Source organism: Sander lucioperca, chromosome 8 (genome assembly GCF_008315115.2).
Source record: "Sander lucioperca isolate FBNREF2018 chromosome 8, SLUC_FBN_1.2, whole genome shotgun sequence".
NCBI lineage: Eukaryota > Metazoa > Chordata > Actinopteri > Perciformes > Percidae > Sander > Sander lucioperca.
This window is the reverse complement of record NC_050180.1, coordinates 4,805,044-4,831,922: the sequence shown is the minus strand read 5'-3', so window position 1 is coordinate 4,831,922 and position 26,879 is coordinate 4,805,044. Positions and strand designations below refer to the sequence as shown.

The 26,879-nt window shown below is 40.2% G+C and overlaps 1 protein-coding gene across 5 annotated transcripts in view; it reads left to right on the top strand.

Moving 5' to 3' along the window:
• Positions 1 to 2,368: 2,368 nt before the first annotated feature.
• mlphb (melanophilin b) overlaps positions 2,369 to 26,879 on the top strand; it is a 61,141-nt gene continuing 36,630 nt past the window's right edge. For 4 of the 5 annotated variants that reach the window (XM_031289784.2, XM_031289783.2, XM_031289782.2 and 1 more), the window contains exons 1-2: positions 14,950 to 15,090; positions 18,240 to 18,411. In XM_031289784.2, coding sequence (XP_031145644.1) covers positions 18,287 to 18,411 — 125 coding nt within the window. In that variant the 5' untranslated portion in view covers positions 14,950 to 15,090; positions 18,240 to 18,286. Of the gene's footprint in view, positions 2,554 to 3,194; positions 3,204 to 14,949; positions 15,091 to 18,239; positions 18,412 to 26,879 lie in introns of those variants that run through there. The other variant, XM_036004042.1, reaches the window with a different exon arrangement.

Here is a 26,879-nt window from a genome sequence, read left to right as displayed (position 1 = left end):
GCTCTAACTATGTTGCGGGGTATACAGTGTGGTAGATGAAGCCAAGTGTCTGACAGAGCGGAAAAATGTTTAAGACTTTGAATGTACTGCTTTACAGGTTCTCTTGGGGGGAGCAGATGTTACGTAATCACAGAGGCACGACAAACGCTTCAACATGGGAGTAAAGCAAACACCACTTAGAAAAGATGTATTGCAATATTCCAGACCTACATTTACCTTTAAACCCTGTGCTGTATTTAACAAAGAACAGGCACTTCAGTTTGGTGGTGTGCTTGTTCGCTGCAGGTCAAAAGGTTACTATCCAATTTGGATAACTGTAGTTCAGTGATTAAACCGTGGCTACTCTGTGTCATGTAAATGATTTACCCTAATTGTGGCACTTACCTGTGTCACTGCACAACAATTAGACAGCCAATCTTTGAGTGCATTCTGTTTGTCTTCTCTACTTCATGCCTCCTCTCCTCCCTTATTCCAGATGTGCTCTGTTACTATTAAACTGTGTCCTTATTGCATTTTTGTCATCCTCCTCTCTTGTATGAGTTGAAAACTGACTGTACTGCATTTTTCCAGGTGGCCCAATAGGAAATGAATAAAGGAGCTTCAAGGTCTCCTTAGGAAACTGTGCATTTTCTAATACATAACCCATTAACACCTAAAGACATGAAACCCACTTTCCCCATACTCTAAAGCTGCATTAGGCAGTACAACAAATGGTCTTTGGTTGAGCACTGGGTCTGATAATCCTGACAACCCCAGTGAGAATCAACATACTACTACTTAACAACTTTAGACTGTTCCAGCAACTTTCAGCTCATCCTTTTTTAGTTATCTGAGTGAGGAGACAGAGATATGTTACTGAAGAGATGGCAGACCATTAATATTGGACTTCAAAGGGATACTCATGTTTCTGTGTCTGCACAAGTATCTGGCTGTTTGCTGACTCGCTAGCAAACTCATAACTGATTAATAAAGAGCAGGGGCAGAGCCAGATGTTTGGGCTCAGCCAAAACCTAGAGGGTCCAGGTAGCATGTTCTCTTGGGGAGATTTTGTTTTCCCATTTACAGCAGCTACAGTATATGAACTATTTTTTTCAGGCCATTTGATAATATAATGCCTAAAAATCTATGCATCCTTTTGGAAAATCATGATAGTTGCTAAGGGGGAAAAATCATTCTGTAGAGCCTACATCTTATTCTACATCTATTTGTTCATCATTCTAAAAGCAGAACACAACACTTGGTAAGGAGAGCAGGCAGCAGAAGAAGGTGACAAATGCAGATGAGGGCAGGCAGAATGGGGCAGTTCAATGATTTAAAATGTGGGAGTAAAGGAAACAGGAATGACTCAGACAAGGGGCAGAGTGTATAAAAGTGGGTGGAGAGCTTACCTGGGTCTTTCCTCCTGCACTGAGAAACACCTGAGAGAGCAGCTGATGCCAGCCTTTATTTGGTGTTTAATTTGGTAGGCCCTTTTCCCAAAATAAAATGTGCCTAAAAGCATGATTTTAGTGAATATTGAACTGTTTTATTAGGATTTTTTTTTTTTTAAACTGCATTAAATATTTCTTATTAAATGGTAAAACATGTTCTTTGTTAGATTTCCCATGTCATGTTTGGTGAGGGACAAACAATTATAATGATTTCTTAAGCACATCAGTCAATAAATATGGTATGCTCATGCTGAATTTAACTTTTTAATTGGGTTTTTTAGTATATTTTATGATATCAACATTGTTTTTTTTTTCTGCATGTCTCCGGATAGGAAAAAGGGACTATTCTAGGCTCGAAAGGTATATTTATTTTATTGCATATTTCTTACAAATGTTTTTGTGATGTTTTCGTTTGTAATGTTGTTGTAAAGTTCTAAACAAAGACAACTGAATGAGCCAACCACTGTTTTTCCCAGTTTAAGATTTTTAGTGTACTTTTAACTAAGCTACTGAACGGCCATTTTGTTTTGCTTTTTTTGTGGGGTTTCTGCTGTGTTAGAGTGGGGGGGCGACTAGTAGGAGCCATTCTGCATGTGTGTTTCCTGTTCGGCTCAGGCTAACTTAGCGTGCTGTGAATAGGCAATATGATAATACATCCTCTCTCTGATACTGTGATGCTAATAAACTATACTTTTTGTATAGCAGCCTCTGGTCCCTGTTTTCTCTTGGTAACACATAAAAAGGATTACAGTGAGTCCAAAGGCAGGTAGGTAGCAGGTACCAAAACTCCAAAGAGCAATGCAACAATGCTGAACCATCAAGGGGACAAAAGTGGAGCAGTATATGTGGAGTGGCTGATGAGGGAATGAGATGCAGGTGATGTGGTGGGCGGGGTAGGCCAGGCAGAGCTGATTAGTGAAGTGGGAACAGGTGTGTATGGATGGGTGTGGCAGTCAGGTGACGTGGAAGTCCAGGGCATGTAGTTGATGTAGTTTAAGGAATGGGCCATGTGGCTGGAGATGAGGGACAGAGAGCCAGGTGGTGACTGACTTATTGCTGAGAGGTTGGTTTTTGAGTCTTCCTCCCCACTAGAGGACAGAAAACGCTTAATGCGGCTTTTAAGCTAGAGCCTAAATATCCACACGAATCAGCAACAACAGCAGATGTAATTCACTTTATACTATTTACTTGCTTTAATTCAATGCTCACCAATTGCACAACCTAATTGCAGTATTTTCTTAATAATTAAAATAACTAGCATATTATTTACCTGAACTCTCAAAAGCCCTTTTAAAGGATAATTCCGGTTTATGACAGCTTAGATCTCATTTAAGTAGGTTTGGCCGTAGTTTCTATCTTACTTTTAACATTGCACTTACCATAGTTATTGCCGAGATGTGGAAACGTGTTAACATTGCTACAACTAAGTGGCAAGAAACTCAACCGATCAGATAATCAGACAAAAATTAAGCTACATTCTATAATGTCTAAACCATTTTATTTGGAGGTAAAAGCCAAAGCGAGTGCACTCGTAATGTTAGTAATAATTGGTAATAATGACCAACCTGTATTTCGTATGCAAGTTAATGTACCTACATAACCTACTTAAGTTACATGTAACATCCTTATGTAACATTTTCCTAAACCTAACCAAGTAGTTTTGTTTAATACACATCATTAACCACATCATTTGGACTGCCCTGCAAGTTGAAAAATGAGGTGACAGGGTGTTGTAATGACACACAAAATGTGTGTGCGCACAACCACAGCAAGTACAGTTGGTAAACTGTGATGGATGTTTATTTTTTTACAGCTCACATTTGTTTTCTCTTCTTGAAGTCTGGCTAACCAGGGGGTTTGTTTAAAACATGTCTGGTCATCTCACTACTTGTGTTTATGTCACATTTGACTTGTGTTTAGCGATGTCACATAATCAGATCTCAGTAATTAACCTGGTGAGTATAATGTAATTATGACTAATGGAAATTATGGACAACCTCGGGGAAATAAGATCTAAGTTGCAAAAGAATGTAATTATCATTTAAGTCTAAGGCCCATAATAATGTTGGTGTCAGTGGGGCTTGTCAATAGAGGGCGCTGGGGCGTCGCCCCCATCAAAATTCCAGAAATTTATAAATGAATGATATAAAAATAAAAAATAAAATAGTTTACTCATACGATGTGTTGGCTGGTAGTAAGAGCCTCATTAAATTTGGCTCGATTAAAGCCAAAAAAATGGCTTTAGTCGGTTAACTATTTTCTATGTTTCAATATGTTTCCTGCGGTTTCACGGGCAGGGACGCCAGCCAAATAGAGCTCAACAGTCCCGCCCCTCCTCCGAGAGACCTTGGGTTCCGGAAGTAAATTTCCCATTCATTTCTCCCATTGACGTCTGGAAAAATCCGTACATAAAGAGTTTTAGACCATGCCTTATAGGCTAACCAGCTACGACGTGACTCATAAGCATACAACATATCATTTCGACTGAAAAAACGAACAGAAAATCCCCAAAAAGTCAAAGGTACAAGACTGTACATAGTTTCATTATCGAGCGAAGGAACTACTCATCCCATAAACCACAGCGCAAAATAAAATAAAACCTGAAAATAACTATTTTAAGCTAAAATTAGCTATTACGTCAACTACTTTTAAAGATTCTCCTCCGGGCGCAGGTCGCTGTGTCCCTGGTGAATCAGAATTGGATACATGTTATTTTATCCAATCTGATTGGTTCTCGACACCTGTCATTCAATTCTACTTGCGCAGGCGATACCGTCACTCCGCCAAAACCTTGCAAGCTGAGAAATCACCATAGACAGTATATGAACTGGACCAACAGATCCCGTTGTTCTGGACGGAGACCAGTGAAGGATATTAGAAGCTCTTTTCTGGTGATGGCTGAGCATTACTGCGCAGCCTCCAACTGAGCTCGAAGACTGTCTGAAAGTAAGTCTTCTGGTAGCTGTGCCAAGAGAAATCTGAATCATTCCAAATCTTACAGAGACGGAGAGCGTAGGTATATGTAAGGAGATAACATAGGCACAGGCTAATTATTGCTAACTATAACTAAATGCTAGTTAACTAATGATTTCGGAGCGGACCAACCCGATTTACAAATCCAGCAGCAGGCTGAGGCCAGTGACCGAGGGCGAAGCTAAGCTAAGCTGGATGTGATGCTAGTAGCAATGCCTTTTTTTGCTTTCCCTGTCTTTTATTTCAAAGTGTCAGCACTGAGGTTTTGTGGACAACAACGGAGAAGAAACATCTCTCTGAAAAATGCAAATGTCATGAAAGTAGTCGCAGACATCTTGATAATAGCATGAAGCTAACGTTTTTTGGCAGAGTTAGCATTGCTGAACAACTAGATGAAGGCTACAGGATTGGTATTAGAAGGCACAATGAAATTGACACATACTGTCCAGGATAATAGACTGTGTGACATTTTGTGGAGCCGACAAAAAACAACATGCAGGAAAGATTTTTTTGAGTTCATCCCTCTGCAGTCAGCTACAGCTGTGTCCATTGCTACTGCACTAAAAGAGCGTCTTGCTACTATCCTCCCTGAGGATCAGAAAAGTAAGCTCATCTGCCAGGCATATGAGGGGTGCCACTTCAGGTGTTCAGAGGAAAATACAAGATGTGTACCCAAATGCCCACTACATCCACTGCTACACACATCAGCTCAACCTGATAATGCAACAGGCCACCTCTCACATATCCAAGGTGGGCTCATCCCTATGTTCCCCAGGTCCTATGTTCCCCGGGTCCTATGTTCCCCGAGCGGGGAACATAGGGTTAGGTTTAGGGTTAGGTAGCCCGTAGGCCTACATAGGCCTATTTGCCATGGAATTTGGCAGCAATGGTGGAAAAAGTAACAGACCGGGGAACATAGGACCGTTTTTTTGAAAAAGGGTCCTATGTTCCCCTGTCTCATACAAAGAGGGGAACATAGGACCCAGGGAACATAGGACCCGGGGAACATAGACACGCTCCCTCCAAGGTGAGAATGTTTTTTTCTAACATTGGTGGATTTGCCAGCTTTTTTTCCAAGTCACCCAAGCAGACATGTTTTCTGGATAAAGTGGTTGCCCAGAGACTGCCAGGATCTCATTTGCTGTTTTGAGAGCATACAAGACTCAGGTGACTTTGACCCCAATACTGTCAGGTATCATGTCTGAAGGAAAGGAGAGCAAAATGAATGTTCAAGTAGTTAACATGCTTTTTTGGTAGTGGGTGGGAGGATATAGTTAAAAAAAAGAAAAAAACTCAGTCACTATCTTCTTATGTTTGTAACTTGAATCTTGTATCATACTGTCTTGCTCTTCTTAAATACAAAATACATAGTTGTTTAAATAAAGTAGTGCTGGTTGTTTTGCCCAGTTTCAAAGTACTGCTTTGTATTTATTTGCCCCCCCCCCCCTTTTCACCAAAAAAAAAGAGTTTATTCCTATCTTTATTCAAGAGCGCGTTCTTTCTTTTTAAGGAAGCTAGGCTATATGCTAGCGCCATATGCTATATGCTTAATTTATGTTACTCACCCTCGTAATTGTGAACGTAACTTGATATGTCCCACTTAAAACCTTTCTCTCGTTTGCTGGTGGGTGCAGGTGAAAGTGCATCCACCATTCTGTCTACATTGTTGACATATGTATGTATGAAAAATTAACTTGCATTTTAACTATTTTACCATCTTATTAACCTGTGCTGTATTAACTGCTCCCTCATGAGTGATGTAGCCTATTGCATCATTTTATTACTGCTTGTTACTGCTTTGCATGGTTGAACGGTGCAAGAAGATGGAACGTGGGTCTGTGTTGCTTGGCTGTGTTTTGATGCTTGCATGGCTTCTTATACTGAATGGGGATACTGTTGATATGTAACTGTGCTAGTGTCTTGCTGCTTCCTGTAGCTCTGCATGGCTTACTGAGAAAGCGTATTTGTTGCTCTAGCTGCCTGTATGGTGTCTTGTTGACTTCTGTCTGTATAGTTTAACCTGTACTAATGTCTCACTGTTTCCTGTTGCTCTGGTCTAAACTCATCTGGCTAACGGCTGGCTAACACTGGCACATTTACAGAAATGTTAATTAATGTGTGTTGTCCTTTATAAAATATAAGAATGTACTTATCATAAAGCATTGAACGACGGGGGTAAATAAACCCGGTTCTATTGGTTGGGGGATTTTGACAGGGTTGTAACACAAAAAATCCGAAAGCGCAGGAGAAATCCGAGAGAAGATTCGCAAGCGCAACAGAGGCAGCATGAGTGCGAGGAGAAGCGCCAAAGCTGAGAGCAGGAAATCTGTCATATATTTAAGTCCAAGCAGAACGTTTGAGCAGAAGCACAGCAAAAATCAAGCGTGAGCAGTGGCTATTTTAGTGTGAGCAAGGTTATGAGGGCAATTATTACAAAATCTAAAGTGACATCAATGAGAAATGCTCTCAAATTGAAAGCACACGCTCTTGAATGAAGATAGCAAAAAAAACTCCAAAGTTCTCACTCTCTGAGATGATACCTTATACTCCAATCCTAGCCACCCTTCAATGGTTGCTTGCGAAGTTTGAAATTAAGTTTAACAATACACGCAGCTTGATCACTGCCCACAGTTCTCATGGCTGGGCCCTTTTGCCAGACAACTTGGAAAGAATGCAATGATGCACACAGCTGTTGCCCCCGGTAACCTTTTGGAGAAAGCGTTGGTGGGAACAGATGACTCTCAATGATACAGTTTAGAAGGAATTTTTTTGTTGTATTTTTCCAACTAAACTCCATTCCCAGAATCTCTCTATCCCACACCGTATCAGTTTGAACACAAATCCGGTATAATGCAATGTTATATCTGACTATTTTGATATGTACAGAAGCTTGTGTGGTTAGCATCTGTTTCGAGATGAAGGTGGATCTTTGGACATCATGGTGCGTTGGTGCAGCATTTCCAATTTAAGGCTGCAGATGTTTTTCATATCTGCAGATGGCTAGGGATTTAATCAAATGAAGGGGATGGGTTTCACAAAGTCTAAGCAGTTATGTCTGGTAGAAATCACCTATTACCCTTTATTTCAGTACAAACTGCCTTTTCCTGCCATTTGCCTGTTTTCAGTCTTTAAGCAACCAGCTTCTAGCCTCATATTTAGTGTACTTTACAAAGTAAACAAAGTGGCCAAACGGTAGAACTCCTGGCCCATAACATGATGCTCTGTGACCCAAAAATACTTTTTCCTATAGACTTACTGCAAAATGACTCATTTCAGTATCAGAACTTGATCGATTCAATTTATATTTGTAAATAACATTTGTAAAGTTTAGAAGATCCGTAAGATAATAACCCATTCAAGTTAGAGCGCTAAACTGGAAGTTGATGGCGGAGGTCTAGTCAACACAGACTCACTCCCAGCGCATCAAAAAACGACACTTGGTCAGGTGTTTTTGCCGTTAGTTACAGTTGAGCTGCTGCTATGTCCGGTGCATCCCATACAGAAGCTAAAGGGTGCCTTTAGTCTTTCGGACGCTGAGAGCCACTGACCAAACGTCAATATTTGACGTGTTGGGACTGAGAAGGGGTGGCTCTAGTGCGCCTTCTGTATGGGCCACACAGTGCTGACGCAGTGCCAATCATCTGGATAATTTTATATGCAGTTTTGGCTCCATGATGGCTTGATGTGCCAGCTCAAACACTGTATCCTTTTCTTAGAATGAATCCATAATCTCAAAGGCCCGTGTTTTTTCTCCAGACAGACGCAGATTCATAATTCCTGCAGCCACTAGAGGGCTTTGTCTTTAGAACATAAACATATGCTCTTATTCTTCTTGTGTCTCTTCATTTGCTGTAATGAATGATGCCGTCGTTTGACTGATGCCTCAGACCAATTTGAGGCTGAAGAGAAGTCTGTTTTTCTTTCACACTCAATGAATAGTTAACACAACAAATGTCACACAAGAAAGAGGAAAAAGTCTGACAGTTTTCCTTCTATTGTAGGGAACATGTGACACTGTAAAAGAAGCTGTCTTTACAAAAAGCCTTTGTCATTTGGTCCTCACAGCTTTCACCTAGAAAAAATGCATTGATGGCAGCAGTGCCCAGCTGAATGTGTGAATGGAAACTTACCCAGCATAAAGCCTCTTACTTTTTTTTAAATGGGGGATTCCCATGAAACTGTTGGCTCTACAATTTCCATTAGAGGACATCTTCTTCCTTTGTATTTTTGTAGTATGTATGTGTGCGTGGATGTCGTATGTACATATAAGTATAAGTATAACTGCTTACAGAATAACCTTGCGTGATGGTTTGGGTCTTTTGTGCTGGTTTTTTGAGTGTGTGTGTGTGTGTGTGTGTGGTGGGGGTGTTTTCCTGCTGTTATGGCTCCATTTACAGCCCTTGTAAATGGGCCTTCTTCCTGCTTTGCAATGATTACTGGGTAGGAGGGCCAAAACTCCAACGATAAACCAGGAAAAAATAATCAAGTCCATTTCAAAGTAAACACTTATATTAAAAGGGCCTAATCTCACAAAAAGTGGGGGGGGGGGGCGTCAGGCAAGAGAGGGAGACTCCAAAACCACATAATGATGACTGGTCAAGAGAAGCATTTTTGATAGAATTTGTGCTTGAGTTAAATTCTGTCCCCCGTTCTTGCCAATTGTTTGGTTTTACATTTGTATTAGAGATCTAGTTTAAACCAAGGAAATATTGTATTCCTGAGCTCCTGGGATGTAACACATCCGTTATATCTGACAGAAGCACCACAGGTTCAAATCCTGTGTGGCTTACTAATGCTTTCTTGGCTAACGTTAATAGGAGCAGTACATTTACAGTTCTGCTACCATATCCATAGAATGAGCGATTCAACCCCAACTGCAGCCCTAGTCTGAGCATTAAAAAATCTTAGCCACAGCTTCAACCAGCACAGCCAGGCAGAGCATCTGCAGCCATGCTGTAAACTGTCAGGGTTCTGCCTTTTTAAAAGGAGAAATGAGCAATAAATGCATAATGTAAAGTGTCACATGATGTCTCCTTTCTGTAGTATATGCAACAATTGCAAGGGAATGCAAAACTTAATGTGAGGTAATGCAAAAGTTATTGTTGGTGAACACTAAAGTTATTGTGAGTGAACTCAAAAGTAGTTCAGAAATAAACCATCCCACCTTCATCCTTTTGGGGCTCCCACACATACTGTGAGTACGCAAGTTTTGTTGTGTTTTTTTTTTGGCAACATTGCTGTTGTAAACTTATCATTGCTGTTTTAAGAATGCAGTTGCATGCTTTTCTTGTTTTGTATCCATGCAAGCATCATGGCTCTATGTATGGCAATGGCTGTCGTATAGTTGTAGTATACCACAACCACATGACATTTTGTGGTGGTCCCCAGACAATGTATGCTGAAGACTTTGGTGAACTGATGTATCCTCTAGCACCACTATTAGTTTGACTTTTGTGATTTTGAGTAAAATGTCTGAATTATTTAATGGACTGCCATGATCCCTTAACTTTTCATCTAGCGCCATCATCAGAAAAATGATACAACAAACTTTTGTTTCTTAATACTTTGCTTTAATGACTGGAAACTAATGACAAATCCAATGTTACACAATGTTGCTTTAACTCCAATTCTGACAGTTTGTTCCCAAATGAACCATCCATGATTGAGACATGTCACTTGTAGTCTTTCAAAATAACTACTACTTTTCTTTTCTAAAATAACATGGAATTTTGTTATTTATTTTACATTGACAGTAAACTCTGATATATTGCATGTGGCACATCCCATCAGTCTCAAGTTGCCTTAAATAGCTCTGCTGGGGATTGTGCAGGCTAGCACAGGGAGAGTGAAAATCATACATACAAACCTGTTGATCATGTGCTGTTGAGGCTTTTTAGACACACTAGCTTGTTTGCACTGGGTGCTGTCCAAGATAAAATGAGAGGAAGTTAATGTTAGCACACACTGGACGATAACTGCAGGAGCTGACTGTGCTGAAGCCAAACCTTTGTTGCAGTTTTTTTCTCATGGAATTCAAAGACTTGTTTGAAGTTCTTGTTGGGGGATGTCCACTCATCTGGCAATTTACATCATGACCTGCAGTCTTAAAATGTCATATTTAAGAAATCTGTACAATTGCTGTCATACAACCTGTTTGGTTTTCCATGTTTGATAGCCTATAGTGGCTGGTTTATGCAAGATCATGTGAGGGCATTTGGTGATTCAACACATCTTTTAAAACTTAATAATTCAATAAAATGATTAGGTGTTATTAAGAGAAGTTATTGCGCATTTATTATGCTGAACAGTTCAGCATGTACAGTTGTGTTCAGAATAATAGCAGTGTGTTTAAAAAAAGTGCATAATGCTCAAAATCCTTAGAATAGCTTTTAATTCCATAATATCAATGCACTGGGAACACTGCACATTCCAATTCCAAATTAAAATATGACCAAAATTGATCAAGTTTGTGTTATACCTTTACAGAAAGTGAAGAAAAATGAATATTAGGCTGTTCAAAAAAATAACAGTATTTGCATTTTTCTTTACAAACTCAAACATTTACTGTATAAACTGAAAAATGTCTCAAGGGTTTGCTTTACTTTGAATCACTGCACTAATATTTAGTTGCATAACCATTATTTCTGAGAACTGCTTCACATCTGTGTTGCATGGAGTCTACCAACTTCTGGCACCTGTGAACAGGTATTCCAGCCCAGGACGGTTGAACTACATTCCACAATTCCTCTGCATTACTGGGTTTTGCCTCAGAAACAGCATTTTTGATGTTTTCTATGGGATTGAGGTCTGAGGATTGGGCTGGCCACTCCATAACATCAATCTTGTTCATCTGGAACCAAGACTTTGCTCGCTTACTGGTGTGTTTTGGGTCATTGTCTTGTTGAAAGACCCATTTCAAAGGCATTTCCTCTTCAGCATAAGGCAACATGACCTCTTTAAGTATTTTGATGTATTGAAACTGATCCATGATCCCTGGTATGTGATAAATAGGCCCAACACCACAGTATGAGAAACATCCCCATAACATGATTTTTGCACCACCATGCTTTACTGTCTTCATGGTGTACTGTGGCTTGAATTCAGTGCATGGGGGTCGTCGGACAAACTGTCTGCAGCCCCTAGACTCAAAAAGAACAATTTTGCTCTCATCAGTCCACAGAATGTTGCCCCATTTCTCCTTTGGCCAGTCAATGTGTCCTTTGGCAAATTTCAACCTATTCAGTACATGTCTTTTTTTCAGCAGTGGGACTTTGCGGAGGCTTCTAGCTGATAGCTTAGCTTCACATAGCCTTCTTCTGATCCTAACAGTACTCACAGGTAACTTTAAGTCTTCTTTGATTTTCCTGGAGCTGATCATTGGTTGAGCCTTTGCCATTTTGGCTATTCTTCGATCCATTCGAATGGTAGTTGACCGTTTTTTCCCACGTCGTTCAGGCTTTGGATGCCATTTCAAGGCATTTGAAATCATTTTGGCTGAGCAGCCTATACTTTTCTGCACTTCTTTATATGTTTTCCCCTCTCCAATCAACTTTTTAATCAAAGTCCGCTGTTCCTCAGAGCAATGTCTGGAACGACCCATTTTGCTGAGTATTTCAGTGTGAAATGCACTATAACCAGCATGCACAACATTTACTTCCTTTCTTCCTTAAATATGGGCCATAACTGACACCTGTTTCTTCACAGAATCAATCACCTCACTAATTGAACACAACACTGCTATTATTTTGAACATCCCCCTTTCAATTACAGATTCAATTACACAGAATGAGCAACATGATGTTATGACTGTTGGGTCTGTTGGTTTTTTATGACTCTACAACACTTACTAGTAAATTATTTGCCATGTAGAAATATCACTTCTACCAAAAAAATGGATTTATGAGGTTAGTGATGTTGGACTGCTATTATTTTGAACACAACTGTATGACGCATTCATGTAACTTATAAACTGCATGAGTTACACATTATATTTGCCCTCAAAAATTGAGATGATTGTTTACATAGGTTTATAATTTATTGCAAATATTACACATATAATAACTTAATGTAAATGCACCTCTGTAACACACTGAACTAACAAACACAGTTTTGTTTACACGCTTCTTTGTGCTTCACTACCTTTTTAACGCACTGCCTTGTGAAAGCATTGCTCTGTAGCACTACTATAGTCAACATCTCTATGGGGCACCTTCAAGTTAGATGTATTAACCTCAGAGTCAGTTACTATGGTAACTGAGTCTGTGAACCTAACCTGGTCGGGAGCAGGTTTTCTTCAATAAACCTTGAGTTTCTCTCAGTCTCCTCCCTCTGACACAGCCCTCTTTCATTTCCTCATTCATTCATTCAGTCTGTATCAGGCGCATTTTAGCTCAGTTTGTTATCGGCATGAATAAAAAAAAGTGTTGGTTTATTAACCGTGTTAGGCAGACTATAAAACGGTTCTTTCCGAACATGGCATGTCCTTTTGTCGAGGATCCCATTGATGAAGAAGCTGTATTACTCCGCAGGGAGTTAAACATACGTTGGGAGATGATATTGAGGCCCCGACTATAGATGTATTTTAATTTTCAGATAACTATCTATTTGAGCGGTATGGTTTTTCTGCCCAGTCTATCAGTTATGTATCCTACATAACCTTATCCGTCCTCATATCACTAACGTCACCCAGCGTGGACATGCTCTATATCCCAGCAGATTCTTTGTGTCGTATTATGTTTTTTTGCAAACGGCAGTTTTCTTTATAGCATTGTTGATGCGGATCATATTAGTATAGCCACTGTACAGAGCCATCAGAAAAGTGTGCCTCACTCTGAAACGTGTTTTAAACGTTTGTGTAGAGTTCCCTGGACACAAACCAGTAAGAGACATTAAAAAGAAAAAAATGATTGTAAATCATAATTCTGTTAATGATGGTGCTGCAACCTCAGAATGGGATTAGTAGTAGTTTACTTTTTCGCCTGCAGGATTGCACCTAAATGAAATTATAGGTGTAGCCTACTACCATTCCAGTTTTCACCAGTAATATTATAGGTTACCTGTGATTAAATATGAAATGAATACACTATATTAGAGCTTACGCATTGACACAAGCAGCAATTTTCTCCCACACCAATTCTCTCTCTTTTGCAGCAGCCGCTATGTTGCTTTTTTAACTAAATACATGTTCAAACTCGCTGTATGTGTGCATGAGTATTTCTGCCGACCAGTTTGTTTGTGGTTGTTACCATGGTGAATGGTAGTATCATGGCTCCATTCATGCGGCCTTTTTATTGTCGTGGTGCGCGCGCTTAACTCTGAGTGAACCTACTCTGAGTTGATTGAACCAACTCAAATCAGCTGTTCTGGAACCGAAAACTCAGAGTTTCCCATCTCAGGGTAAATCAACTCAGACATCAGGGTTAGACTCAGTTTGTTAAACCTCCTTCCTGGGGGGGCCTACAGGCCCCAGATGTACGAAAAGACAAGACTGTTGTAAACTGGGTTGATTTTTCCTCACACTGCCTATTAAAAAATGCCAACGGTTACTTCTGTAAGCAGGATAGTGCCTTGAATACCAGCGCAGCCTTTATTGTGGCTGAATAAAAATAACTACTGTACAGATTCACTCACAAGAATGTAATTAACTTACAAAAAATGTAAAGTGTAAAAAAGAACTCTGTGTGACTAAGCTCTTCCAAAGACTGTGTTAATGTTCATATACTCCACAAAAAGATGGTAGGGCCTGGTGATTGAGCAAACAAGAAAACTTGGACTGCTGGAAGGGTCACATGGCTCAAATCAACCATTTGTAGGGTGGTAGGAAATGGGAGCAAATCCTTTTAAAATCCTTTAAAATAAATTAACAGAGGCGTGCTTTCTAAATTCAGCCCATTTTGATTTCCACATTCAATTTGATTCTTTCAAATGTGCCCTAATCTGTCACAATCCTTTCACATTAGAGTAATTGTAATGACATAAAAACAATTGCAACTTTGTCTTCCAAGTCATAATGCCATGTGTAAATGTTTGACTTCATCTATGGAACCTGATTCCTCCAGAGAAAGAACTTTGACCCACCCACTGTGCAAATAACAGTCTCATAACGATATTAAACCAACATTGCTTCGATTATTAACAGAGATAAAAATGCATTCCTATGCTGTGGCTGTAACATTACACATTAGAAAACCTCCCAATGTTTTTTGCTACAGGACATGAATGTCAGTATTATTAAAGAGGTGTCACTTGATAGTTAATTGTACTGATGTCATGCCTGTAACATAGGATCCATGACATGTGACTGGGGATTTAAGCCCAACTGGCCTCTGCATAACCTCATGATCACTGCACACTTGGACAGTATTCAAGCTATTAAATGCCCACATAAACGAGTCATTGCTTCCAAAACTAATTGAATGATAAGCCCTTTCCCAATATCAATGCAAACCAATAGCAGTCATGTATTTCATACCACTCTCAATGAAACCAAGGGGGGCAAAGCACATAGCCAAACCCTTTGAAGTAAAGTCAAGGAAGGCGGAGAGGAGGCTTGTCTGCCTGCCTTTCTTCATCCTGGTTAACTAGACATGTGATTAGCATTGCTGTCTGCTACTTAGTTTGCCCTGCAGTCAGCCTGGTCTGCCTTCAGAGGATATACTGCCTGCATACTACTCTGTCACCCCCTAAGGTATGTTATATTTACATACAGTGATCTCCTTTGTGATGTTAAAAGAGAGAAAAATTATGTCAATGCCTACTCATGTTGGTATCTTAGAAGTTAATTTTAATCCTGTTGTTGCTTCTTTTTTGAGATTTGTGCTACTTAAACTGTCGGTGTGTGACAGTGGGCTCATTACATATTGGGCCAGAACCATGTTTGAAAGTGTTCCAACTTATTAGAAACACAATTCATGTATTAAGTCAAACACCAAATAGCTTTTGACAACTTTCTTAAATCTACTAAAACAGTAGCCAAGATTGACACATTTAAAACTCCATATGTATGTTTGGATGGGAAAAATGTTTTTTTTTTTTTTTTTTTCTTTTACTGTTCTTTTAGTTGGTTAAAATTATTCCAGGTTTGTGCCTCCCCACACCTGTTATCAAACAGAACCTTCCTTTTGCAAACAAGGAGTTCTTCAGTGTGCACCTGTTGAGTTGTGTGCATCAAAAGGTCATTTAATACAGGAAATCCTTTGTAGAGAATGCTATACAATTAAGATTTCATTAGCTAAGGTGTAAAGACTTAACTACCATAAGGATTATTCATTATTATTATATAATGAAATAATACAATTGTAAAGTGCATGTTTTCGTAATGTCCCCTTAATACAACAAAGTAAGATACCAAGCTACTCACACCCTCTAAGCAAATACAAATACAGCTTTTGTATACTGCTTGGGTTTTCAAGGTTAAATATTTAAACGTGGGAAAGTTGTAAGCACTATTTTATATAGTTGTATGAGTACAATGTTTTACTCAGATTGTTCCATTTAGATGTGACCTGTTTCTCATGTTTGCATGCTTGTTTTTACCATTACTGCCCAATTGCATGAGCATAAATTAGATTAGGCTACCCAGGTGTTTGAGACTTTTTTACAAGGCCTCTGGTAAACAAGACAATTATGTGATGTTCCTGAGCATTCCTCTGCTGATTATGTGAGAGAGCTTAAGTGTAATTTGGTGGTATTAGTTGTGTGTGAGAAGACACTATGTGTGTGTACATGTGTGCACCGCTCTTTCAGCTTGAGTGGAGTCACATCATCCTCTGAAACTGAGGCATTATGAAGCTGGACCATGTGAAATAATTTGGCCAGGCTTCATTTAACAGAGACTTGATTAAAATCTCTCAGCAATGTGATGGTTGAACTGTGCCAAACCTTCCCAGATCACAGGACAGATGCATGTGGCAGAGGTTTTAAGCACCTAATCTAAACCAGTGCTTCAAATAACTGACCCGTGATCAATATTATTATTCTGGGCAGATTTGTTTGGCGAAAACAGCAGTTTTCTCAAATGTAAGGTTTAGGCATTGGCTCATGACTAGTGTCACAATGCCAGACCTTCCTCCACAGTGCTGCGGAGGAGGGTCTGGCTAGTCCACACAGCATTCCAGGATGGGAGTAAAACATGCTGTGGTTTATTGGCATTTCTTTAAACCAATCACAATTTGTCTTGGGCAGTGCTAAGCCCTGGACGCAATGATGGTGCCTCTGCCAAAAAGCCTCGGGAAGGAACTTGTTTTGGTGGAACGTGTACGTACGTTGTTTTAGTCGTGCAACAGAAAACTCAGATTGGACAGATAGTCTAGCTAGCTGTCTGGATTTACCCTGCAGAGATCTGAGGAGCAGTTAACCATAGTCCTCAGAAATCCACCGGAGTTTAGAATGCCAAAACAAAGAAGACATAAGGTGATGGACATCCGGCCGAAAAGAGTGACATCCCGAAAGTGGAAGTTCGTGGGTATATACTAGCTCATGACTGACCAGCCTGATCTCAGAGAAATTACATGAAATGACCGCAACTTCTTAACAACAAATTAGGTGCCAGCACCACAGAAACAATGTCGATGATTTGTCGTGGTGGACACATGAATTCCTGAACACATGAAAGTTTGCGTAGGGAGGAGGTCGTAACGTACTTAACATACATACATAATTTAACATACATACTTATTTACGCAAACATGATCTTTTCCTAAACCTACCCAAGTAGTTTTATTGCTGAAACCTAAATTGTTTCTGTGGTTCCGACACATAATTTTGGTTGTGTGATAAAATTACGTGTCAATCACTTCCAAAAACAATGCCAATGGAACGTCAATTAGGATCCTTTGTCGTGATGGACACACAAATTCCCTGGCTCAACACGGCCCTGTCTCAACGTCTGTCGAAGCTCGTAACGCACTTAACTTACGTACGTCACTTAAGTTGCGTAACAAACATACTTCTTTACCCAAACCATGATCTTTTCCTAAACGTACCCAAGTAGGTTTGTTTCCCAAACCTAAATTGTTACCATGGCGCTTGAGCTTCAGAATGACTTGCATTTCATACAGACAGTAATGAAAGTTACACTGTATAAGTAAATACACTGTCCCCACCAAATAACGACAGCATGGGCCCTTTATTTAAATGCTTCATATTACTTATATTTCAGATGTTTTGCTGACGAGCAACTACCTGCAATTTACTTTTTTGACCATGAATTTTGTCCCCCATCTCTCACAGTGGATTCCCATTAGGAAAGGATTGCTTTCAATTGACATACCATTATGATACAAAAAAATCTGAACCTATCCTTTAATTTGAAAGTGTTATTTACAACAAAATGAAATACAAAGGAATAAGCAATGGGTGTAAACAGGGCCTTCTTTTCACTGTAAGCATTTGATTAGGTGTTGGTAAATTGTCTTTCTGCAATGGTGAAGAGGCAGTGAAACATATTAGCTCAGAAAGCTGTGTATGAAATTCATTCTCTTAGACCCCACTGATGAGTTCAGGGACATTCACATGCAAACGTGCAGATAAACAATTTCCAACCTTTTGTCACACAGCCTTGTACCGTGAACATGACATGACTTTCCCTGACCAACTGATTAACACTCATGGCAAGTTGTGAACTTCAGCACCTAATGCTGCGCAGAACGGTTGGCAGTGCATCACTGATCGATTATTTTTTTTTTGGGGGAGGGAGTAATGCAAGTGACCTCATTTTAAGTTTGTAGTGTTTTTCACAGCAGTTCATCTCAAATATAAGCATTCAAGTGAACTATATTAATGCTGACTAATAGCTTGCAAACAACTTACTGTATTTTTATTATTATCCAAATGTAGCCCTGCACAAGACAGCCTGCCAGCTCACGGGCGTCAAACTCCAAATCATGCCTGGCACCACAACAGGCAAGAAGCTGGATCTCTCCAAGCTCACAGACGAGGAGGCCAAGCATGTCTGGGAAGTCGTCCAGCGAGATTTCGACCTGAGGAAGAAGGAGGAGGACAGACTTGGGTATGTTAAAAAGATCCCATGACTCTCAACGATCCCACAGAAGCCAACCTTTTGATGCTTGTGGCTTCAGGATTAGCCTCACTATGGATTCCCTTCACAGTATAGGGGTTGGAATTTATAAAACGCTAGTAATGAATCATCATATATTGCTTAAAATTGTCTATAGCCTACATTTAAATCCATATGTTTTGTCCATTACTGAGTTTAAACTCTGTCCCTATTATCCAAAACAAACAATTAATCCTTCTGTATTACACTTCATGTTAAATGTAAAATCATAAATCTTTTACATCATATATTTCAGCTGTGACTCTTGTGTAGTGCAGTATTTCCCTCTGTAACTAGTTTTAATATTTTGTAGCCATTGGGGCTTTGCCAGTTTAGATATGTCTAAATTCTGCTCCTTTAATCACTCTTTCTGTGAATTCAGGATTATCAATAAAAGATTAGTATACTTTTTTTCAGAAGTCAAAATATGTATAAAGTGTTCTCCAAATGTTAGCATGCTGATTGCAAAACTAAGTTGGTGACCCTGTTAAACATGACCTGCTACACAGCATGGAAACATGCCAATCAGTCCCTCCACGATTTCACAATGTCGCGATCGTGCCAATTCACGCGTATTCAACCAATCACCGTGACTTTGGTGCAACTCGCAATTTTGACCAATCACCGCAACTTTTCCGCAAATTTGACCAATAACCGGAGTTTCCCGCAACTTCAACCAATCCCAGCAGTTCCACGTGCCAGACTTTACGTCAGTATAATGTGACTCTGAGTGCCACTGACCAAGCGGGAGTGAGAGAGAGCTTGTTTCCGATATGAAGACGAGACTCGAACATTTCACATTTACCAACAAAACGTACAGCAAAAGACCGTGCAAAACATTTCAGACCGCCCTGCCAACCTGTATACATTTTATCAATGTACGCTGTAACGTTTTTTCACTCTAAAGTCAGCGGCTGCTGTTTCAACCCTGTTGGCTGTCTGCAGCGGGCGGGGGCGGGGCCGCTGCTCATACAGTTCTCCCCGCTACTGACGCGCACACACGTTCCCTTAATACATCCATGGCACACACACGGTGGATGCAGGAAAAACCGGAGATGAGACGACACGATGACCTAAATTGAGGACAGCTACGCTCGTTATTGTAAGTGCAATAATAAGTTGAAGTCCAATAAGTACTTTATCAAACCGTATGAATGTGTGTCCCAGGCCAGGATAGGAAATTAACAATGTACCAAGACACTGACACATATGTTCAAATTTGATTCATTCAATACATTATTTTTTGTCTTAAATCCACCAGCCATTTTCATATTATACCAACATTTGCAGCATCCTGAGCCTTTTTGGTAAGGTTACTAGGAAATCTCAGCCCAGAGTAGTTTTAATCTCCCCGAAAACAAGTTTCCTTTTTATTTTTAAAGAACTATACAAAAAACATAAACGCAACTTTTTTTGCAACTTTCACTGTCTCCCGCAACTTCATTGCAACAAACAAATTTTTACAAAAGCTCCCGCAAAATCAGGCATTTTGGGCTGCGGTCCATCAGGACCAAAACCTCACGCTACAACAGTGTCTTCCCGACTGCAGCAGGCCTCATCAACAAGGCCTCGGACCCCCACTCTTGACCCTCCCTACCCCCCCCCACCCACAATCACTACATGTCACATTAACACACATCCTTGACTATTATCCCTGGCCATTGCACACATATTATATGCCAACACGGTCTTACGGCAGTTCATGAAATGGTCACACTATTTTTAATTTATTGATTTGCGATTGTTATTTTTTTTTTTTTTGTGGTGGTCAGCACGTAATGGGAAGCATCTATACGGAGGTTGGGTGTAGGAAAAGAAGAACGGGGAAAGGACACGTCACACGCAGGGACACAATCCGCGGTCTCTGGGCGACGCGGGACAAGAACGGGACGGTTGGTTTTAGGAAAAGAAGAACGGGGAAATTAAACGTCCCACGCGGGACACGATCCCCGGTGTCTTGGGTGAAAGTCCTGTGTTGTTTGACCCATCCACCACCCCAACCAACCTCCCTACGTGGATTTTCGGCCTTTCATACTACTCGCTACCGTAGTAGTGCTGTGATCACAAAAGATGCTTCCCATTGAAATACATTAGTTTAAAAAACGTGACCACCAAGAAAAAAAGCGTCCTAAACGTGTCCATGTACACGAATCAATAGATTAAATAACATGACCATTTCACGAACTGCCGTGAGACTGGGTTGTATATGCTGGGAACATTTGCACGTCCCCTGATCAATGTTTTTGCACACCCTGCACAAACCATACATCCTTCTTTTCCTTCCTAAAACTGTTATATTGCACATATTTGTTATAGTGTCTTTTTACATACTTTTTATTGTAATATATCTATTCTGTATTTACGTTCTTGACTGTAGCATTACTTTGCTTTATTGTTTATTCCCTTTTCGACATGTTTATTGTTCACTGTATGGACCTTATACATCAAGGCAAAGTCCTTGCAAGTGCAAACTCACTTGCCAATAAATCTGATTCTGGTATGGAATTATGGCTAACGTTAGCCACTGGTCATAATAGCCGAAAGCTGTAGAAAAAAAAACCCCTGAGTGCATCGAATTGAGCAGTGGTGTGTTGTATTGCTTATGAAGTCAGCATTTGTAAAAGAAAGAATTTGTGATTTCTTCGTTCAAAAGTTAGGTCAAGTTGAGTCAAAAAGCTCACTTGAATGGAAACCCTGTCCAGTATTTGTTTCATATGATGGTTCATTGCACTGTATGTCATCATATTATCATGTCAGCCTAAAAAAGACGGGGCACTCACATTTCATGGTGAGCCAGTAATCGCGTCTTGTCTTCAAAGCCTGTAATGCTAGATAATTGGTTTTCTCCTGGATTTTTTAGGGAGAGGAAAAGGCTGACCTTATTTGATTTCAATTGTATAACTGAGTGGAAATACTCTACTCCTGAAGGCTAGACTAACTCTGTTGAGCTGTACTTCTCCAACAGACGATTCAGTCATTTGCTCCTGACTCACTGAGCTACTGCTCACATGTCTCCTTGGCAATAGTGACTGATGGATGGTTAAGATATCAGGCTGTTGGAGGAAGACTTTGAGAGGGGATTTCCTCCCATGCTTGGATGTGGGATGACCTCTCCGCAGCAGTAGCAGCAGTAGTATAGTAAGGATAGTCCACAAAATGTAGAAGATGTTCAGTGGCACATTGTTAAAGCAAGATTTACACCTGCTATGTATCTCTAATTTGTCCTTCTTTGCATGTTAGTTTATACACAGATTTTTGTTTACAATTCAGTGAAACTTGCAATCAGGACATGATTAACCAATTACAAGACCCTGAGGTACATATGAACTGTGTGGCTATTAATAGGCTTGTTCGAAATGAGCCAGGCCTGCACAGAATCGATCGCCGCCCAATTCATGCCGGTTAGATTCATGTGCGACTTGCTCTGACGTTATGCACACGTGGGCAACAATAACCTCACGAGATCAAGGCGGCAGCAGTTTTTAGAGCCAGGCGACGCAGTTGCTTTCCACCGACTGCAAGACCCAGGGCATGATGGGAAACGCCTGTCTCTCACCTGATCTAACAGCTGATTCAGAATTGACTCAACACTGATGTTTATTTAAACTTTTAATTTTGTTGAATTGGAGAGATTTTGAGTGTTTGAGTATTTGTCTGATTTGAAGGTTTATTCTGTTAACAGAACACGTTGTGTGGCTGATGGTAACGTTTAGTCATCAGAGCGACTAAGGGACTAAGAGCATTGCTATTATGATGGAGGATTTGCACCGTAATATTTTTATTTGTAATCTTTTGCATGTTTGTGTGCTGCTGCGCTTCCCTGTGTGTGTAACAAGCATAGGTGTGCGTGCTGTGCACAAGCCTAGGAGCATTTTAATTTGCTGTTAAAATAACAATGAAATTTAGACCAGGTTTTTGTTGGTCAGCGGCGTGATCACTTCCCGCTGCCTCAAGATAGCAATACGCCCAGAATGCACCTGAACACACCTCCCTGTAAGACCAGCACCATGGGCGCAAAGATGGGCGCAGGTGCATTTGCTATTTAAACAACGTGGGCGCTGGACGGGAAATTAATAACTGTGTCGATCTTAAACTAGCAAAGACACTTGCGTCGGGCTTTGCGCTGCGCCGGTTGCAAGATGGGGCTCATTATCCGTTCAGATTACAGATCATCTACAGTCTGTTGTATATTAACATCAGCAACATATTGCCTGCAGAACATTTTTACAGGCTACTCTGTCATAAACAAACATAAACTATTGGAGAGTGCGTTCAAACTGATATATGGGTCTGATAACATTTCATGAAATTGTACCTAACAGGATGTGAGTGTTTCTGTGACTTCCTGTTCAGACTGAAGGCTACTGGAAAGGCCGGAAACTGTCCGACTTGAGCACAGCTTTTCATCACCGCCCCACTGCTGCTGCCGCCTGCACCCGCCCACTTTACAGGCGAGCCTCTGTGCAGCTCCAACGAGCCTATTGACTTGACTCGCATATCACCCCCAGGTGACATCACACAATTTCCAAATGGCTCCACCCACTAAAAATGTAATTATCTTGATATAACAAATATTTTATTGTGACTCAAACATGGATAATTTGTATTGCTCATAAGACATATGTTTCTAAGTTAGTTATCTAAGGCAAATTGATTTCCTGCTTATTCATTGAATAGTGATCTCCAGGAATAAAATGCTTGAGGTCACACTTCTCACTTCTCTTGCTGTTTCTGGGCCGAATATGTTTCAAATGTTCCAGACAGTGAGCCACTTTTTGATTTCAGAAGATTTCCTGTAGTAGTTCCATTTTATTTTCCATACTTTCATAAAAAGGACCTTCCAAGAACCTTCTTGTGTTGATCTTGCATTTCCTAAAGTAGAAAGGATGGACAGAGTCAGTCTTTGCTTATAAAGACCAGCTTTTTTTTTCAATGTGAATTTTCATGCATGCTGTTTACCACTCCAGAGGCTAGCAAAGGAGTTGACGTTTTCTGTATAGGTCCATGCAGGTTTGTCCCTGTTTGTGAGCTTCAGGACAACACTGTCCCTCTTCAATTTCAACAACTTTAACCTGCCAAGGTTTTTCTTTTAGCTATTTGTTTTCCATTCAAAGGAGCCACTGTTTGCTGCTTGGACAACTGTTGTTTTCATCCAGGGCCTCTGCAGTCTATAAATAGGTACAGATCTTCATGTGGTTTACATATAAAACTGTCATGCCTAAATCTTGTAAAACCACATGGGATTATAGAATGAAATAGTTTATTTTGGCAATGATTATGACTTTGTTTTTGCTTAACCAAGTCCACCTAAATAACAGACGGTGCATAACAGAAGTGTTATATTTTTATTAAGTGTGTTTTAAAGTGGGTTTTTTTTTAATTATAATTCTTATTTTTTGAAGGTTTTACAAATCCTCACATGATTTCAAGTGAAGCAAATGTATAGCAGTAGCCATTGCAGAAGTGTCAACCTGAAGTCTATGGTGCATTAATAGCGAAAGACTTTTTGAAATACTTCCTATTGTGGGTGATGCTGCACTTCAATACACATCAATATTTTAATATTAACCAGAGACCATCTTTGACCTCAACTACACACCTATTAAGTTTAGAGACTGCATCTTTTACAGTTGTGATGCTATTGCGGTGACAAAATATGTCCACAGACAGACTAGAAATATAAACATCTAGCAAAATTGTGAAATGTACCTTTAAAACATACCTTGTTGCCTAGATATAAGAGAAGCAATGTCATTAGACAGCGCCCCGTTTTACTACAATTAGTTAGGCGTCGCACCTGTTACAGGCGGATGCATGTTGCTAAGCCCTTGTTTACTTTGCCTCAAGTATGACTGTTGGTTACGTGTGGCCTCAGTTGTGTGTTCATGTATTATAAAATAAACTCAGCAAAAAAAGAAAAGCGCCTTTTTCAGGACACTGTATTTTAAAGATACTTTTGTAAAAATCTAAATAACTTTAGAGATCTTCATTGTAAAGGGTTTAAACAGTGTTTTCCATGCTTGTTCAATGAACCATAAACAATTAATGAACATGCACCTGTTGAACGGTCAAAAAGACAGTAATCGCTTAAGGGCAGCAAGCATTTAAGGTCACAGTTAAAAGAATATTAGGAAAGTAAAGAGACCTTTCTACTGAAACACCAAAAGTGAGACGCCCAGGGTCCCTGCTAATCTGCGTGAACGTGCCTTAGGCATGCTGCAAGGAGGCATGAGGACAGCAGATGTGGCCAGGGCAATACATTGCGATGTCCCTACTGTGAGACGCCTAAGACAGCGCTACAGGGAGACAAGAAGCACAGCTGATCGTCCTCGCAGTGGCAGACCACGTAACACCTGCATAGGATCGGTACATCCGAATATCACACCTGCAGGACAGGTACGGGATGGCAACAACAACCGTAAGAACTGGCCAGTCTGGTGCAGTACATGAGGAGGAGATGCACTGCAGTACTTAATGAACTGGCCAGTCTGGTGCAGTACATGAGGAGGATATGCACTGCAGTACTTAATGCAGCTGGTGGCCACACCAGATACTGAGGGCTACTTTTGATTTTGACCCCTCCCCCCTTGTTCAGGGACGCATTCCATTTCTGTTAGTCAGATGTCTGTGAAAATTGTTCAGTTTATGTCTAAGTTGTTAAATCTTTTAATGTTCATGCAAATATTTGCATATGTTAAGTTTGCTTAAAATATAAAAGCAGTTGAAAGTGACGGGACATTTCTTTTTTTGCTGAGTATAGTAGCCGTACAACTGGGCTTTTTGTCAACACATTAACTATGTCAACTTGGTGATATGTCGGTGTTGTTTTTTCACCCATGTTGACCCCAAATGACTTTCACTTCCTGCACAGAGATTAATTTTGAAACTATGTACCAGCTAATGTACAGCTGCTGGGTCTTTTCTCTGGTGTGTGTGTGTGTGTGTGTGTGTGTGTGTGTGTGTGTGTGTGTGTGCGTGTGTGTGTGTTTGTTTGCTCCCAGGGGGGGTGCTGTTGATTCACCAGACAGGAAGCTATTAAAACAGTCCAAACACTGCAGCTGCCAATCAAAATGTGACATCACAGTGAGGTGTCAGGTGAGGCATTGCATTACACCACAGTATGTCACAAACAAACCGATAGGGTAGCCAGGTTGTGTCTGCTGCCAGACCTTTCTGCAGTGTGTAACAAGTTAATTTGCACTAGAGAGGATTTGATTTGTGTGGACGGGCATAGCAAGAAGATCACCATGTATGGGAACACTCAGTTCCTTCTGTCTTCATAGCTGTCTGTGTCTAAGTGAACGTCTGGCTGCCGCACCCGGATTCCTCAGCTTTGCCGGTTAAGCATTAACTCTGCAGTAGCTGCTTTTAATCAAATACTGAGCAAAAGGGAGGATTCTGAAGACAAACTGAAGTGTGTTAATTGGTAAAACTGCTTAGAAAATATACATATTCACGTCTCCTTTTAATAATGTAAAGCTTTTTCATGACTTTTCAGCATGAAAGACGAGGAGAAAGAGAAAGCAATCTAATTTATTACAAAAGTGTTATATTGCAGTTATTTCTGAGTGCTGTTGTGCAGTTTCTAACTACCCATAACCTTTATATGTAAATAAATGTAAGTTCTCACCTTAAAGGTGCCCAGTCGAGTTTTCTTATAAACAAACAAAGGTTGTGTTTACATATAATGTTGCTCACCAAAACACATTGCATGTAGCCTTGAGGTCTAATAAACCTGTTGAATCACTTTCCTTCAGTCAGTGTGTAAAACACACACACACACACACACACACACACACACACACACACACACACACACACACACACCTCTTTAGTCCAGGCGCTGCGTCCTAAATTCCTCTGTACCTGATAAAGAGCCAACCTGGGCTCCAAACGTACTCTTTTTCAACGAATTAAAGAAAACTGCCTTTGAAAAGGAGCATACTACAGTGTTGCATGTCCTTGTGAAACATACATGCAACCAGAACATGTTACTGTGAATCCATTTTACTTCTTAAAAGGTGACCTATTATGCTTTTTCCTTATTTTCTGTCCTATATATTGTTACAATGACGGATGTTTATATTGAATTCTTTATATGGTCATCTGCTCCAGGCATTGCCACTGCAGTCTTTCCATACACTGCTACATGTAGCTACATGCTAACGTAAGGAAACCTGCGATCTTTGTTGCAGATGTTGTTCATTTTCCCCAGTTTCGGATCAAATTCCTGCTGGAATATGTTCAGTTGTGTAGTTTATAGTAGTAGTAGTACTTTTTTATTTGTGATTTTTCACAGTACAATGTGCAGCTTCATACTCCGTCAGCCTAAACTCAGTACAGAGACAGCGAGAGCACAGATGCGGAAGACTGGAACGTTGACCAATCAGAGCACAAAGGCACAAAGCAACGGCCACCTA